This window comes from Neofelis nebulosa, chromosome 1, assembly GCF_028018385.1.
Source record: "Neofelis nebulosa isolate mNeoNeb1 chromosome 1, mNeoNeb1.pri, whole genome shotgun sequence".
In the NCBI taxonomy this organism is placed as follows: Eukaryota; Metazoa; Chordata; class Mammalia; order Carnivora; family Felidae; genus Neofelis; species Neofelis nebulosa.
In genome coordinates this window covers 8201117-8219390 of record NC_080782.1, presented here as the reverse complement: position 1 = coordinate 8219390, position 18274 = coordinate 8201117, and the positions used below count along the sequence as shown (strand labels likewise).

At 39.8% G+C, this 18274-nt stretch overlaps 1 protein-coding gene across 2 annotated transcripts in view; it reads right to left on the bottom strand.

Annotated features, from left to right (window-relative positions):
- MARCHF6 (membrane associated ring-CH-type finger 6) overlaps positions 1-18274 on the bottom strand; it is a 76552-nt gene that overhangs the window by 31365 nt on the left and 26913 nt on the right. For both annotated transcript variants that reach the window (XM_058715631.1, XM_058715638.1), the window contains exons 5-14: positions 16560-16632; positions 12430-12598; positions 9539-9728; positions 7842-7903; positions 7075-7107; positions 5855-5906; positions 2648-2706; positions 1297-1377; positions 1000-1068; positions 846-920 (exon numbers count right to left, since the gene is read on the bottom strand). In XM_058715631.1, the coding sequence (XP_058571614.1) occupies positions 846-920; positions 1000-1068; positions 1297-1377; positions 2648-2706; positions 5855-5906; positions 7075-7107; positions 7842-7903; positions 9539-9728; positions 12430-12598; positions 16560-16632 (863 nt within the window). The remainder of the gene's footprint in view (positions 1-845; positions 921-999; positions 1069-1296; positions 1378-2647; positions 2707-5854; positions 5907-7074; positions 7108-7841; positions 7904-9538; positions 9729-12429; positions 12599-16559; positions 16633-18274) is intronic.

The following is an 18274-nucleotide window of genomic DNA, read 5'->3' as shown; positions in this document are numbered from 1 at the left end:
AAAAACAAAAAACAAAACAAACAAACTTTACTAATGCTGCTACTGTGAAAGACACATTTTTGGTTAACGATACCTTCTTTCCTTGGTTACGGGTCTGCATTCGTGACAAGTTTTAATAGTAAGGTATGGGTGCTTTTCTACACACAAAATATTTTTGAAAAGTCAAAACGTGATTATCACTGGCAGCCTTAAAAATTATAATCAAGGAGCACCTGGGTCCTGAGCTGACTGAGCACCTCAGTCAGTTAAGCCTCCGACTTCAGCTCAGATCATGATCTCACAGTTCATGAGTTCGAGCTCCGCATCGGGCTCTGTGCTGACAGCTCAGAGCCTGGAGCCTGCTTTGGATTCTGTGTCTCCCTCTCTCTCTGCCCCTCCCCTGCTCGCATGTATGCGCGCTCTCTCTCTCTCTCTCTCAAAAGTACATAAATATTAAAAACAATTTTTTTTAATTATAATCAAGACTAAGCATCTTAGTTAAAAGAAATGATTAAAGTTGAATTTATTAAACAAAGATAGTCTTATTAGATTGTTCTCTTTATGTATGTAACGTCTCGGCATTACTGTAAAATTTAGAAGAGTAAAATGGGTACAAAACTTCTCCACTGGTTATTAGAAAGGTTCCAGTCAAAATACTCGGACATCAAAAATCTGCACAAAGCCTCAAATAAAATCATGTACTCAACAAATACTAGTAACATTAAGACTCCACAATGATTCATTCTCAGAAAAAATAAGCAAATTACTATCCTACTGAGTTTCCTTTAAAAGGAATTCATTTTAAAGACCTCCTTTTTTGAAGCTTTTAAATTATCAGGTCATATGATAATGAATAACAAACTTACCAGGGAACAGATATCCAGCCACCAGCCACAAATGAGAGGGAACACTCCAATTTCTACCACCACTAGCAAAGAGACCTTTGGTAAAAACAAAGATCATCAGTATCATCCAAATGGGGAGAAGCCACTTCCGGTTTTAACTTATAACAGGAATTACCTTAACAACAATATAGCAGACTCCCAGCAAGCGACGAGACCTATGAAATTTAACAAGAGTTGCCAAGCCCTGCAGCATCTAGTCAAGGAAAATCTGAGCATAACAGATACTTATTTAGGCAACACTTAATGTTATTTGACAATTTATTTCATACTTTATCTGTCCTCATCCTCACTACATATATCTACAGCTTTTACTGAAAGGACAAGAGAAAAGAAACAGTTTTGTCATTAACAGGAACAACTCTTTGGTATGAATCACATCACTGAATACCCATGTTAGTTAATTAAAGGATACGTGACAAATTATCAGTGTTATTGCTAAAAGTATATACCCAACTATGGTTGTGATTAGACCTTCAAAATGAGATGCTTGTACCTGGAAATAAAAATAAATAGAATTTAATTTTACCATATGGCCTACATCCCAGTTTAATAATGTATGAACAATCCAAGCAGACTAAAAGCTGTAAAACAACTATAAAATCCCCTTTGAATGACATCTCTGCAAACCAGACTCTCCCACTGCTAAATATTATGAAAGGATGAGGTAAAATCAAAGAGTAACACTCTACTCAAGCAGACAAAATAAAAGCAGAGTGAATTAAATTTTACAAAATTAACTGCTGCAAAACACTAGTCTCGTCTCTACTCTGGCCTGAGGCGGACTCGCCCAGGGCTGAGCAAAGAAAGCAGCAACGCGCCACCCAAGCAGCCGGCCGGCCAGGTCCGTCTCAGCCCCTCACCTCCCACCCCGAGGAGCGACTGCGTACATTTCCCCTGCTCTCCAAATCCCTTCCATTTTCAACTTACAGAGAGTAAAAGTTTGGACAGTGACAAATCTTTGGGGTTCCTGAATTTCAGACAGCAAGTGGTGATAGTTTGGAAAGTCAAATTTATCAAATCTTTATGTGAACCTTTCAAGTGTGTTCAACTGCGAGAAGCAGAGCTGCAATTAAACACTGAAACGCATCTCTTTGCCCTTTCAGAACGCTTCAGAATCTGAGCTCTCCGGATTTACATACACAAATTGAACAGAACGTTCCAGATATGTCAGCTCTTCCTTGAAAGACTAGATCTTTCACAAAATAGACCCCTACACAAAATAGTCACTAGACCCCACAAAATAGCTGTAGTTGACCATCCAAATATTTATCTACCTCTAAAAACATGGAGATGTCAAAATTAAGACAAATTCTTTAGAAAACACTATAGCCTATCATTCCAAAACAGACCAATCCTTTTTTTTTTTTTTTAAGTTGACTGATATGTTGCTACTTTTCTAAATTCACTATGGGAAAGCTAAAGAAAAGGGAGAGAAGGGAGCATACAAGTTAATGGAACAGGTCAAAAATCATCCTGTACGAAAACTTTCCAGTAGCATGCCTTTGGCCCACCCAACAGGAAGAAAGACATGAGTGCATCATGGGATTCAGAGCACATCTTCCTCAGCTGGCAATATTATCTACACTGTCTTGAGCCTCTGTTAGTTTAAAAAAGAAAAAGAATGAGATAATGTTGGATAACTATTCCTTTGTGGAAGGCAAATTGAGAAATGAAGTAACTCTTTACAACACTATCATTTACTCAACAAATATCAAATTTGGGGCAAAATAATGAAAGTAAGCCTGTAAAAGTATTATACTCACGTGTTCTTCAAATCCCAAACCAACAAGGGAGAAATGACCAATATGGTAAGGGCAAAATGCTAAAAAGGGAAGAAAAAAAACTCAATGAAAACTTCAAAATCAAAACAAGGAACACTCCTAGTGTCAACCCACACTAAAAGGAACCAGAGCTTCTTCGAGAAATGAAAGATTCCAGAACTGGGGTCAAAAATGTACTGCCTAGGAAGGACATTCTCTATAACCGGAAAACAACAAAGATACCAAAGTCGAATAGGCTCATGGCAAAAGGACCCAGGAACCATCATGAAGTCTCATGAAAGGACAATATGAGCATCAAAGAATGACCAAACTGACGGAAACACACTGAATGCTTCACAAATACACGAGTTCATACTACCCAAAAAGGGGAAAGCCAAAAACAAAACCGCAAAAGGACAAAAAGCAACAGAAGAAAAAACACTTTCATCACCCATGGAAATAGCACATCAATTCCTTACCCTGAAAACTGATAATTGGAGGGAAAGAACCGCACACCTGTCTGGCTTCTTCTGAACAAACAGGTTCAGGTTAACTATGATGTTACTTAAATGTTCCAGTTTAAAGGAAAAACAGAGACAAAGGAGCAAGGCGGTAGACAGCACACAAGAAGCCAATCAGACAAATGTAGGACAGGTGACCTAGTCTGTTCAAGAAATCAATGGCAAAATAGGGTAGAAGTAGCAGAAAGGAGCAAAGAATATTCTAGACCAAAAGGAACTTAAGACTTAACAACCAAAACTAATGTGTAGACCTTATTTTCATCCTCAAACAAACCAACTGTAAAATGACATTTAAGGAGACAATCTAGGAATTTTTAATATGATGGATTGTTAAAAAAAAAACTTAAATTCTGCTAATTTAGTACAGTGTGATAGACACTATGGTTGAATGAGAAAATATCCTTAAAATTTTCATAATAAAAATTTGTATAGTCTCTTTTCCTCAAGTATTTCTTGTCATGTTAATACAATTTTATTTTTCTTAATAAAATGTAATTATATTTTCTTTATGGCAAAATTAATTGAGCAGCACAGATTACTACGGAAGCCACGAGGGGACTCAATCATTAAGACAAAAGAGTGAATCTACAGGGATCTGGCCACCACACCTCTCTAATCGATTATATTCCATGGGTAGAAATTATTTTGAACAGGTATCCCCAACATATTTAAAATTATAAATCATATACACATTATTTTACTAATACGTGTACTATAAAGCACGAGAAATTCCTATAAGAGTAAGAAAAAACTATATGCAGAATTTTTCCTATTTTGTTCACACCCAGCTCTGATGATGACTCAAATAGGCTCCTGAGAAGCACCAATTGTTAACAATTTCTATCCAATTACACAGCAACTACCAGATAAATATCCTGAAATTAAGGTCAGTTTCTCAGTATCATTCCCTTCTACTAGGACACAGCTGCATAATAAGGCTATAATTCTGCAAAGTACATGACCATAAGAGTCCAAAAATGGAGGTGGAAAATTCCAACAGAGCAACTAAAGTAGAAAAGAAATGGGAGTGTGCTTAATCCCAGTGACCATTCACCTTTAAGGAAAAGTATATTCCTAAGAAGAGGAAAACCTCTTGGTTCATTTCAAAAGATCCTAAGTATAATATATACAGGTTTTATACGAAGACAACTTTTTTTATAGCATAAGCTTAGAGGCTGGATTAAAAAAAAATTTTACTTAGATTTGTTTTACATAAATGAGTGCTCCCGTTTCTATAATTCATGTTTTCTTTTTAAGTTTATTTATATATTTTTTAGTCATCTCTATACCCAGTGCGGGGCTCAACTCACAACTCCAAGTTTAAGAGTTGCACGCTCCTCTGACGAAGCCAGCCAGGTGCCCCACTATAATTCATGTTTTAAAGGCCACTTGTTCCTCCAAACATTAATTCAGCATTAAGCTTTTCTTGCCAAGAACAAAGACAAAATCTACACATCATTTTTTCTCTCAAAGAATCAGAACAGTTTCACACTCTATGTACGTATCAATTATTTTACATAATGAAGAATGTATGCAGAATAATCTTCATTTTCATGTTTCCACCCCCCCACCCCAACCCTCGCAAAAGGAAACAAAGAATGAGCTTCCTATCAATTTGCACCATCTTCAATAGCTACAAAAAATTAAGAATCAATGGAACTTTTTCAAGATTATTTTGTTTCAACAAGATACCTTTAAATGTTTTTTGTTCTTTCATAGATGATATTCAGAAATTAGTTTTTTGTCTCATTCTCAAGTCTACACATTCAATGTCTTCTTCACAACACTTCAACACTTCCCGTTGAAGGCCTAACTGCTTTCTGAGTCACAACGTGGTTGGCAACCCAAAACGAATAACTTAGAATAAAGTGTAAGAACACTGGGAAATCTATACTGCCCCTCCTTAGCAGAATTAAGGGGTAACGCACATGCAGAAAGAAGGAATTTCTCAAAGATCAGCCCTATCAAGAGATGTGTAGCCTGAGGTGTCTCTATGAGACACAAATCAAAGCACAATCTAACAGCCTAATTCTATCAGACTCCACTTCCTTTCCCTTGAGAGGTGCAGGAATTACATCTTTCTCAAAGCAGAAAAACCTGTGAATTCTGTCTCCTCACCCATCTTCCTTTCTCTAATCACTCCCAACAGGAGGGACTCATGGGTTGTCACAAAATCCTCACAGTTGCAGTTGTCAAAGTGTTTGGAAATGACTTTGCATTTCCTGGAATTTGGTTCTAAAGGAAATTCACACTTGGGAAAGGTTCACTTTTCTCCTCAAGCCTATATCCACCTCTGGTGACAGCTCCCAAGCCAGGGTCTCTGGGAAGGCCTCGGATAGGACTCTGAGAGAGGAAACAAGATCTTCTGCCAAAGGGAAGAACACACAGATAATCACCACAAAACTGGTTCCAGAGACAGGATGATGCCTATTCTCAAGTCAGTCTAAAACCAGCTTCTATAAAAAGAGATGGAAATGCCCCAAAGAAGCAGAGATGGTAGGTAACTATAGTCAATGTCGCTTAGGAAAGAAAAGTTATCTGTATGGGTGGGGCCTTCCAGTACAGGATAACTATCTGAAACCATTTCGTATGTCCCTGTGTTTAAAAACAAACAAAAACAAAACCCATAACAAGGCTCCAAAGAAACAACTATCTTATTACCATAAATAACAGTATAAACACCACTTACCAAAAACAAGAATGAAGAGTGTGTTTAAAGACACCACCCAGAAGACATGTTCCTAAAAGAAAAGAGCCATTAATAAAACATACTCAATTCTGTATGTTCATAATATATGTCTAACGAGACTACTCCACTTAGTTAGGAGACTGGAATTTTCACTCTAGAATGTTGAGATTTCATTTCAGAAATTATGTGCAACTTATTTTTCATTACATAGCTCATACAATTAAGCCTAATAAGGCTCAAGTTCATAATGTTACATGTAGGGAAAAAAAAATCAATCTATAAACATTTCCTCTTCACAAAGGAGCCACTACAAATTACAGATTCTCACAAAAAATACCCAGATTTCGTTTAAATCAGATGACACTGAAAATTTCCAAATGGAGGAAAATTGAAAAATCACATTAATTCTGAACTTTTTATGAATGTAAACTGCACAGTGCTTCTTTCCACTGCCCATTTTGTTCTCATGGTTTCTGCAAGGTCATTTGATCTTCCTCGGTCCCTTTTTTCCCTATGGCACCCCGGTTTTCTCAGTGGAGGTCTTAGAATACTCATTCCCTCTTGGCCATTCATCCACCCCACAGTTACTTACTACGTATTAGCACCTCCAAGATGACCGTCACCTTACATGATTGTTTGAGGCAGTAGGGAATCTTCCCCATGCAGCTAAAGTCATCTTAATACTCAAAAATCCCAAGTGATTTCATATTACAGAACCTGAAAAGAGCATCACTTCTCCTTTAAGGAACTATTCCTCACCTCTGAGCTGTACTCTTTACCAGTAAGTAAAGAAGATAGGTGAGGTTTGGCAAACAGTGGAAACCTAACATGAAAATGGGCCTCTCACCGGGAACACTGCAAAGCTGCTCTATTTTCACCAGTTCAGGCATGAATTAATATACTGCAAAGTTTAAAAAGACCAAAAAAAAAAAAAAAAAAAAGATCAAGTTCTTCTTAACTACAATTCTGTATTTCATTTTGTTTTCTAAAAATCAAGTAATCAATAATTACCTTTTTAAATGCTATTACCTTTGTTCTTTGCCAATATTTTCAATACACAAAACAGACTTTCTTCAACATATCAAGTAATCAAAAGGCACAGGGCATGCTGACCTTTAGCGTAAAAAAGCCAGCACATAATACTGTAAATTTGAAACTGCTGAGTCATCAAGATAATTAAGTCACAACTCTTATTATTAAAAAATATTGGCTTTACTTACTAGAAAAACTAGTGATCCGTCAAGTCCTAGCATCTAAAATAAATAACAATATACATGAATTAAAGATGCAACAGGATTTTTTTTCTATTTATAAAAAAGGCTCATTTTCAATTATCTGTAAACATAATCCTTACCCACTACTTTCTAAAACAGCTTACCATTTTCGAGTAAAAAACTTACTAGAGTTTTATATCTGGGCCTCCTTTTATTCTAAATCTTATGATTATGAAATCAAACAATTCCATCTTGGGTTTACTTCTTACATTAGCTATGGAGCCAGTCAAGATTTCAGGACCTATCAACTTGCAGTATCGGAATAATACTTCATTTAAACTGTTACTTCATTTTCCAAAAGTCCACAATGTGTTTGTATTAAAGGCCAGAAAATAGAAAAATAGTAATGATTATATTTTTAATATTTTCACCACAAACAATACATTACTTTTCTCTAGAAATTAAAGTTCACAGTCTCCATCAAATGTTGACTACAAAATTAGTGTATAAATATAAAAATGGCTGACTTTAAAACACAGTTTCAGGTTAAAACACTAGAATGCAGGGCACCTTGGTGGCTCAGTCAGTTAAGCTTCCGACTCTTGATCTCAGCTCAGATCATGATCTTACGGTTCGTGAGTTCAAGCCCTGCATTGGGCTCCGCGCGGACAGTGAGGAGCCTGCTTGGGTTCTCTCTCCGCCCCTGCCCTGTGCTCTTTCTCAAATAATTAAAATAATTAAAAACAACACTAGAATGCATGAAAGAATCTTACTCTTTCCCACGTAAGTTCTTCTGCAGCTCGGTCCCACTCTAAAGCATTCCAGTTCATGTCATCTGGAAATATAATTGTCATTTAAAGATTACTGATGGAACCTGAACCACAAACAATAAAACACATTATTTTAGTTTGGTGTTTTGTAAACCAGCGATGAGAAGCTGAACCACATTACTTGCCTGTTAGGCAGGAAGAACACATATAAACAAATGAAGCACATACATAGTTGATTTTAGACTGTGGTTAAGTGTTGGAAAGGCAATAAATACGATTATGTGAAAGAGAGGAACTAAACCAGAATCAATCTGGCAAACTTGAGAAAGGTGAGGAAGGCAGGGGACAAGACTTCTTCACGGGGGGAGGGTGGCACAAGAGACAGTATGAAAGGCAGACAGAGGTCCAATCATACAAGCGGGGAAGGTAAAACTGGACTATGTTTTCTTCTTTAGTACGACGGAGAAACCACTACGAGGATTTAAGGCAGGAGGCACTAGGAACATTCTGTGCGGTGAGAATACAGTGGGGCGAGAGCAGGGAACAGCAGCTCGTTAGGAGCTATTGTGCTGGACCGAGACAGGGAAATGGAGGCTGCATCAGGGTGGCAGCAGGGCCACATTCTCAGGGCCTGTGAACACACACTCGCCCCTCCCGATGAAGGCCCCTTGCTCCCATGACCCAACTCGCTTCTCATCCTTCGAGGTCTCAGCTGTCACCGACTCTGAGCTACCCGGAGAACCTACTTAAAACGGGTCTTTCCCAAGAGCATCCTCAGAGCAACCTGCACACTTATCACAATGTGTAACGAGGTACTTGTTCACTTGGGTATTCCTGCTTCTTCACAGAGACCAGAAATTCCATGAAGGCAGGGACCCGAGTGCCGGCGCCCGGGAGGCACTCTGATGTCAGCAATGTCAAGTGGGCCTAGACACAGTATGGTGCTTGACAGGAAAACTCTGGGGCAAGAGGGGGAAATGGAGGTGGTGAGCTAGCGATATAGCAGGCTGGCGGGCACAGTCTTGGATTTTCTTAACTTTCTGGAGTCACAAACTGCTAGAAAAGAAGAGAAATGGCCTCCTTAATGGCATCTGGCCTGCCGTGTACACCTCAAGAATTCTTCTTTGATATAAAAAGCTGTGCTGACTTAATAGAAATGGAAAGGAATAAAGTATATCTGTATCAAATTCCTTTAAAAAAAAAAACAACCTAGGATCTACTACAACTTACAAGTAACTTCTTCCTATTCATTCTAAAAAAGTCCCATGTAAAGCAGGATTTTAAAACACAGAACGTGGGGCGCCTGGGTGGCTCAGTTGGTAAAGCATCCCACTTGGGCTCAGACCACGATCTCGTGGCTCGTTGAGTTTGAGCCCTGCATCAGGCTTGCTGCTGTCAACACAGAGCCTGCTTAGGATCCTCTGTCCCCTTCTCTCTGCCCCTCCCCCACCTGCACTCGCCCAAAAATAAACATTAAATACATAAATAAAACACAAAATGTACCCTGCTTCACAGGAAAAAAAAAAAAATTACACGTATGTATATCCAGAAATGCAAGTTTGCCAAACAGAGTAAAAACAGGCCGGAAATACAACTCCAAGCCCATAAAATTTTGAAAATTCTAGTCCTTCTCCTCAAGGAAAGCTGGAAGTGGGTTCACGGTCATGGAGGGAGCAGAAGGATGGGCCAGCGGCCATTACCCTGGGCCCCGTTGTTGGCATCGGCTGCGTCTTCCCCGCCCGCGTCCTCTTCCTCCTCGTTGTCCTCCTCCTCTTCTTCTGCCTGATCGTCCTGGGCATCAGGGTTTTCTCCCACCACCGCGTTCTCGGCCGGCGGGTTAGCAGGCTGGTCAGGGGCCACATTTTCAGCACCATTGCCTCCCGCTGGAGCCTAAAGTGACAGAGAAGCCCAGAAATTTAGCTAACTTGTCTCAGTTTTGCTCTATTTCCAAACAGCACTCTTCCTGCTAAAAAAATAAAACTAATAAACACACACACTGTTAAAATTCCAAAACACACCTCTCAAAGTCACCTTTTCTACAAGTATCTGATTTTGGATCAACTCAGTATATAAGAGCGTGAATTCACATCACAGTGTCTATATTCATTCAGTACAATTTAGGGATTTCACAAAAACAGCACAGGAAATGGGTTAACAAATCTGGCTGGCTATTCTGAACGCATGATTCCATAATCCTTCTTCACCTTTAAACATTTTTTTTTTTTTGAGGACCAAACTTTAACATTTCAAGCACATCCCAAATGAGTTACTGGTGTGGTTACAGAAGCTTCTATTCATGCCAGCAAAGCGAGAATGGAGAATTCAGAAAGTTAAAGCAACATTCCCTTTGTATACATAAAAACAGTACGTTAAAACATGTCACAAAAGGAGGCAAAAAAGGAGGCATTCAGCAGAGCAAAAATAAGCAGCAGGCTGACTGTCTTAACAACAGGAGAGAGAGAAACTGCTGGAGTTCACAGTTTCAGGAAACAGAGCTGCATCAGCCAAAAGAGATCCAGACCTGAGTTCTGATTTATTATTACAACTAGTCAAAGGCAAACTCAAGGAAAACCAAGGTTAGACTTCCCACGACTGCAGTCAGATCTTGCAACAAGAGAACTCTGGTTACTTCTCATGCAGGCTGAGCAAGAAGGAGCAATGAGACTCAACCAGGGATTCTGGCCCCAGGCTGCCATCCCTGCACCTGCGCTCTGAGCTCCTCAGGCAAGACAACCTGGAGTTACTCGTACGCCAGCATCTCCAGTCTGTTCCTCTGTGTAAACACTGGGTCTCAGCCACTGTCCAGCAAGATCCTGGAGAGGTGTGAGGACACCCTTGAGCCCAGCTGCCACCTCTGCCTGGAGGCTACAGGGTTGGGAGGATTCCTTCAACGGAATGATCTCAACGTGTTCCAGTCTTCATCAAGGCCATCCGGGGGAAGCCCAGAAGGCTCTGGTGGAACCTGGACCTGGGGAGCCACTATTAGGATGACCTCTGTCTCCTGAGCCACCATCTCATTTGGTGGTGACCTTATCTGATCATTCTGAATTTCTCTATTTCTTAGTGTCTTTGGGTACCCGTCCAACTCCATTCTTCACCTCTGGGAAAAGAGAACTCAGATTCCCCTGGAGGGTGGCGGGGGCAGCTCATGAGGAGACTCAAACCCCACAACCAACTCTGGGAAAGGGTGGCAATTCTTCTTTACTGCCTTCAGTGACCATCTCAGGGACGAAAATAGTTTTACTCATTACCTATTCGTTTACACCCGTACAGATATAGAACTTAATTCTCAGTTATCAGTTAAATACTTGAGGAAAAGGTGTCTAATTCCTGCTCAGTAGGTGAACCTATCCATATGGACGCTGTCAGTTCCCGCATGCATTCTCCTCTGGCTCTTACTAAGTTCTGCTACCGACCAAATGCAAAGACACAGCTACAGTTAAGGAAAACACTGAACCCCCATGGAGTCCATAAAGATTCTTAAAAAACTGCATTAAATGCTTCAAAATATGAGGTACGACCATAAGTGTAGTAATGCTACATAAGAAGTATCTTTTCTTTCTAGTCTCACATCTTGCATGTGTGATTTGCTAGAAGTTACACTCTTACCTCTGTAAAGAAAAAAGTATGATTGAATTTGGGGGCACCTGGGTGGCTCAATTGGTTGAGCGTCCGACTTTGGTTCAGGTCACGATCTCATAGTTCGTGGGTTCAGGCCACACGTTGGGGTTTGCACTCACAGTGCAGAGCCCGCTTGAGATTCTCTGTCCTCTCTCTCTGCCCCTCCCCTGCTCCTGCATGCTTTCTCTCTCAAAAATAAATGAACGTTAAAAAATTTTTTTAAAAAGAATGTCAGAATTTGAGGAGACCAAGCTACACACGGACACAGAAGGTCCTTAAATGAAAAATTAAGTTGTTAATTATCATTCTGAGTATCTTAGAGTCAATTTTTCATAACAAAACTGTATGAAGTGTAAGTAGTTTTCGAACGTAAGTAGTTAATATTTTGACACTGTCAGCCCCAGAATTTCTCAGCAAGCAAGACACTAAAAATCATTTACCTCATCCTCTTTCTCTTAATACTTCCAGCAAATGCTCCTGTATCTAACACTAAGCATGGCATCTCTCATCAAGAAACAGCGAAAATGCACCAGACTGTTAACAGGGTTCCGATTTTTCTACTTTTGGTAATGTTGCTACTGGGAGCAGGAAACACAAGCAATTTACATACGAAGAAACTGATGAGCCCAGGAGGTATGCAGCCTCCTTAGTGCCAGGCGGAACATCAGCATCATATCCAGGAAGTACACATGGTAACTCCCAGGCCAGCGTTAAGCAGTCAATCCAGGCAGAGAGAATGCAAGAGCGCCTCGGTACACCCTCACCACTGTTCCCAATCTCACTAGAAAATTAAGAGGCAAAGGAAAAGTAGCCTTCTTTTGGCTTTTTGCGTCTCCCTTAATCTTCTCCCAAACCTTTTCACTGTCCTGCTTCTGAATGAGGGGCACAGGAGTCAAGGGTTTAGGTCTCAGAAGGTGACAGTAATTCCCACATCCTACTCAGATAGATTCACCGGGGGCGAGGGAGTTACCTCATTGTGGTGGTGCCCAGCGGCATTGAAGGCTGGGGCAGCATGCTCCAACCAAATCGGTGCCCCCCCGTGGACTATCTGCTCTCGCAACCACACGAGGCTGATGAATGCACACAGCGTGCACGTCACCACGAAACAACCCTGCAAACAATCCGCCAATAAATTGTCCCTATTAAAAAAAAATTATAGAGAATTACTCCAAAGAACACTTAAAATTAAGAAAACAAAGGTAACAACATTTCATCTTACGTTTAAATGTCAGAAGAATGGCCAGAAAAAGAAGTCATCATCTTCTGGGTGAAATCGGCCTCTGAGAATGACTTCGGAGAATGGTGAAATTCTAACTATCTTGTAAGTTGGCCAAATATATTTTTTTCTACATTTCTACTATGTGTGTTTTTATTTTAATAAGCAAAGAATAACATAGGAACTACACAGAACTTAGCTACCTAGCTTCTCTATGAACATGGCTTAGAAACAGGCAGGCAAAAAGCAAAAAACCAAAAGCAGCCGAACGTACACACAATTTACTAGAGGTGAGTGACTGTCCAACCCTCAGGGAGACTCTCATCCTTACTTTACACACAAGTTTAACAAACTTGGTTGGCTGAGACCCACACACATGAAGATAACCAGTAAAACAGAAAGGGACAGAAGCACCTCCAGAAAGGCCTAATGACAATGCCCAAGAAAGGCCGAGAGATACTCCCTGTGCAGCGTATAAGACAAAGTCTGTAACGCACTTTAGACAAGTGTCACTTAGAAAGCAGATCGAATTTTGATGGCAACTGCAAACATACCGGTAGTCCCTCAACCAATTCAGAAAGACACTACGGTTCCTTTACAGTCGTACATGAAAATACATTATCATGACACCAAAGGCCTCTTTGTTCTCTCCCTCTCTGAAAGGGCTTGTCCTTCCCCAGCCTACGTCTGATTTCAGAATAATTCAAGGATAACTCAAAAATCTTGGTGGCCTTAGGAAAATCTTCCATCAGAATGGAATGACTTTTTTCCTCCATGGAAAGTCTGAAGAAGGATCCATTTGAGCAATCTCAGCCTACAAGCTCCAAACTTAAAGAACTGATGTGGCCCACAGATATGATCTGGAATATATCCCAATCAAAAGACGAATGCTAACCACTCCTGAGTTAAGGAACCCTTCAGATTATTAAAACTTTGATAGCTTGGGACTAAAACACCCCCTTCTCTACTCTCTACTTGTCACCAGCAATAAGCATAACAACTGTCTGACGTCAGTTTTAAACAGTAACAAACCCTTTGTAGAGTTCTTTTCCCTCCTATCTAGAGTCAGGGCTGGTTCTGTGAACTGCCTGGATGAAGGAGAGGCTGTCTGAGTTTAGCGCCTAGAAGACAGCTTGTGAGCTTCCACTTTCACTCTTTTAGAATGCTGCCCTGTGTCCACCACCTACAGAAGCCCCACTGGCTTTCTGCGAGATGAGAGGCCACGTGGAAGAGAACCACGGCACCCCAGCCAGAGCCATCCTAGACCATCCGAACCCAGGGCAACACATGAGTAATTGAGGCAAGCCCAACAGATGAACTGATCAGCTGAGCTCAGCTCAAACTGCTGGCCCCCGGAATTATGAGCAAACAAAATTACTGTTGTTTTAAGTCAGTAAGTTTTGGGGGCAGTATGTTTTAAAGCAGTAATTAACTGCTTTAGTATGTTGTGCCTAGAGATGATCTGGAGAACTTAGCTACAGAATATATAAGCAGCAGCTACAATATTAAGAAATTTAAAGTAAAATTGCAGAAATAAAATTAATCCTATAGAGAAAATTAAATAATGCTCATTAAAAAAAAAAAAGTAGTTTAGCTAAAATTGCTTTCAGGAAAACTGGCTCAATTCTTCAAACTGTAAAAGGCAGCATGGAATTATCAAACCAAACCTTGTTTACAATTTCTTTTGACTATCCCCCCCATCCATGCCTTCGGTGTTCTTCTCGTTAATCAGCAGTGTCTCAAAGGCAATTCTGGTGGCTCACCAACCAATCAGGTTAGAAAGAAAAGGGGAGCTTGCCAATATAAGGCAAGCAACGGCTCTGAGCTTTGGGGATAATTCTGCTATAACACTACCACAAGTACTCAAAATTCACATGGAGTTTTTATGGCTATATGTGAATTTAATCTTTGAATAGCCCACCCAAATCCCTGAGGCATGATCTTCCTGACTTTACAGATGAGGAAACGGGTTCAGAAATTTCCAGTGATTTGCCCAAGGTCACCAAAAAACGTCCAGCTACAGACACCGTATTCCAATGCTAGGGTTCCTTCTGTTACAACCAACTACCTCTCTGTATCACCTAAGTGATCACACCTGCCAAATAACCAGCTGTTCAACGGTTCTACCAATAAGAAGTGAAGGTAGCTAGTAAAGTACTAAACTTTGTCTGGCATTTTCACCGACACGGCTTCCATAAACACCTGTTTTTCACATAGCCGATGCCTCCCAATTCAGGCTTTGGTAAATGTTAACTTAGCCATTAAAACAGAAACCATGAGAAAAATAATGTATCTCTCTACTTCATTAAACTGTCCAGATAGGAACTCAAGCCAACTTTTCTAAACAACTGAGATACTGACTGGCCTCTACTACACACACTCATAAACTATAATGGTTTACGGAATTTCAGTCCAAACTAAATGGAATAAGCCTTCCCTACGTGAAATGGTTCTTTCATTAGTTTATACCTATGAAAATAAGACTTCCATCCCACTTAGCAGTCACCCCTTGCTTTTTCTGACCTCTCTCACTACTTCTAATATGCATCTTTGCTTTGTACACAATTCCTAACTGAAAGTCAGAGGTGAACTATGTCATACACACAAATGACAGCTGAGCCATTTAAGACAGACTTTTTAAACTTCTATACTAAGACCATGCTCTGGACGGCTGAGCTAAAAATCTGATGTCCAGAAAAGGGATCACTATCCTGTTGGTTTCTACGGCATCATTTCACAAAAGGCCTGTATTTTTACACAAAGGGTTATCTCCTTACACTAGTTCCAGATTTTCAAGTGTGTTAAATTACTGCTTCCCTGTTTTGTCATGGCCACAGCCATCAGTGCCCTATTTAGAGGCCTTTGTCTACTTCTAAAAATTACTTTATCACAGCTGTTCTTCAAAAATGAAAACAAAAAACAATTCTAATGTAAATAAGGCTCAAGCTGAAAACCTTCAATGAAAACCTATTATTCCCTATACTGCCAAAGAAACAGACAGAAATGAAGTACCTTGCCTGTTCTACCCAAAAAGGTACAACCAGCAAGTAGAAAAACCGAGTCACAGACACAACCAATGTTTCTAAACATTTAGAAACATGATTAGAAGTAATGATGCAGACGCAAGAGACTTCAAAGAATTCCTAATTTCTTTTCTATTGGAAATACAGCTTGCTCTCTCTCTCCTTTTGCCGAGTGACTTATTTTTATGGTAACATACTCTGAATACTCTTGTTCACAGAAGGGTTTGATACTGTTCTTTGTTCTCACTGACATAAGGATCAGGAACCTAAGGTCAACTGGGTACAAAAGATTTGGCAAATAGAGGTGCAATTTTGGTAGGCTGAATATTCTAGTGATCCTGATACAGTTAATCATTTACAGCATTTCTAATTCTGACATCAGTAATAAAACACACGTCTTTCCCCCCAAAAACGCTATTACGATGCTTGATGTCAAATCAAGATACAGTAAAACAATGACCACGAACAAGTTTTTTTAGAGTCCATATTCTAATAATCACAAGAAACATTTAAAAAAATTTGTATTCAAATGCCTATGTCATTAAAAATACATGTTTAAATGAACTCTCAGCACAGGAACACAGCGGCATAGATCTCACATTGCATGAGCCCATTTAAGAGGTGCCCCCCCGCCCCCCGGTTACAAAACAGTCCTTTAAAACATATCTGTTTTTAAACAAACACGTACGTGTTGCCAGCCACTTCTTCTGTACCTATAACTGTCAGACTAAGACACATAAGTTACTTTTTGTCCTCGGAACAAAAGGAATTTTCAAATTGTAAGAAACATAGATGTGTGCAGGAGAAACGAGCACTCTCCGTGCTGTGCAGCCTTCCAGCTTCACAAGGTTCAGTACTCACGTGGACAGCATGTCCAGTGGCAGTGTCAGTAGTGAGCTCACGGAGCCAGTAAACAAGCACTTGTAGATACGGCCTAGCAAAAAGAGCAAGACAGCATGTGGTTATAACGCTCACCATGAACTCAGGGCCTCGATTAAACAGCGGTAAAGTGAAAGCCACTGAAATATTTAGTCTTTGCAAGGCTGTCTTACTACATTAAACACTATACTAGGCAATACGATACAATACTACATCAAAAAAACCCAACACGGTGAACTAAGCATAAAAATAGTGAGTCAACATCACACACTCATGTTGAGAGCTTAGATTCTCTATAGACTGACTTGTTTCTATTGAATGAGCTTGGATGTTTGAAAAGGAAAAAAATCTACATTAAAGACCTCCAAATTACAACACGGGGAATTTTTCTGAACCGAGAATTCTAAAATTCATGGAGTCTGCTCACAAAAATAAAAGGTTTCAGTTCAAGGGTATACAATTTGAAATTAAGAGGACTTTCCAGAAGAGTAAAGGCTCTAATAACATGAATAGCACACTAACAACCAATTTTGAAACAACACAGACTAAGGGTCTGGCCATGAAGGGATAAAAAGATCAAGTGTGGGTGTAGGCACCGCCATCCCCTCATCCTCTTACTCAGAAAAGTCAAGAACAGAAATGGGGCCCATGAGGAAACAGCTGAGATTTTCCTTCTAACCAGAACTTGTATATTAGTTTAAGCACTCCCTATGGCCTTGTATCAAAAATTTTCAGTGACCTCAACTGCTGTTTTCAAAAGCCAAATCGAAATGAAAAGGTAGGAAAAGATTTCTGTAACAGAAATGACTTCTATACATTTATAAAATATTCCAAGCAAGTGTGGTTGTAACAAAGTAAAACTGACAACAGACCAAATGTCTGTAGATAAGAAAATGGATTCATAAATTACAGGTGTCCTCAGTGCAGAGTGCTATGCATCCATTAAAAACTAAGGTAGCTCAACAAGTTCTCACATGGAAAGGTCCCAGGGTACACTGCTAATTTAAAAAAGTTACAGACTAAAAAAAAAAAAAAGTTACAGACCATGTATTTGTGGCAGAACTTAAATTCTGAGTATGAGTGTGTGCGTGTGTAACAAGTGAGAACAGAGATTCAGCTTGTTGATTGTATTATGTAAATTCTTTTTTTTTTTTTTTTTTTTTTTTTTTTTTTTTAAATTTTTTTTTTTTCAACATTTTTTTATTTATTTTTGGGACAGAGAGAGACAGAGCATGAACGGGGAGGGGCAGAGAGAGAGGGAGACACAGAATCGGAAACAGGCTCCAGGCTCCGAGCCATCAGCCCAGAGCCTGACGCGGGGCTCGAACTCACGGACCGCGAGATCGTGACCTGGCTGAAGTCGGACGCTTAACCGACTGCGCCACCCAGGCGCCCCTTATGTAAATTCTTTAAGTCCCTACTTAATTTATTATTTGATCTACTGCTTTTAGAGAGGTTAGTCTTCCACTTGACTATGAACACTTTACATACTTCAAAGTCCTGTTCTCTGGTGCATAAAAGTTCTTCAATTTTATTTGCTTGGTAGCCTATGCATTTTACTCATACAAAATAAATGCTTTTTACCCATTAAAGTGTTTCATCTTGAATGACATCTGGCTGATTAATGCTGTTCCTTTGTTTTGTCAGCATTTGCTGACATCCCTCTAGCATTAACCTGAGCTGCTCTGTACTTATCT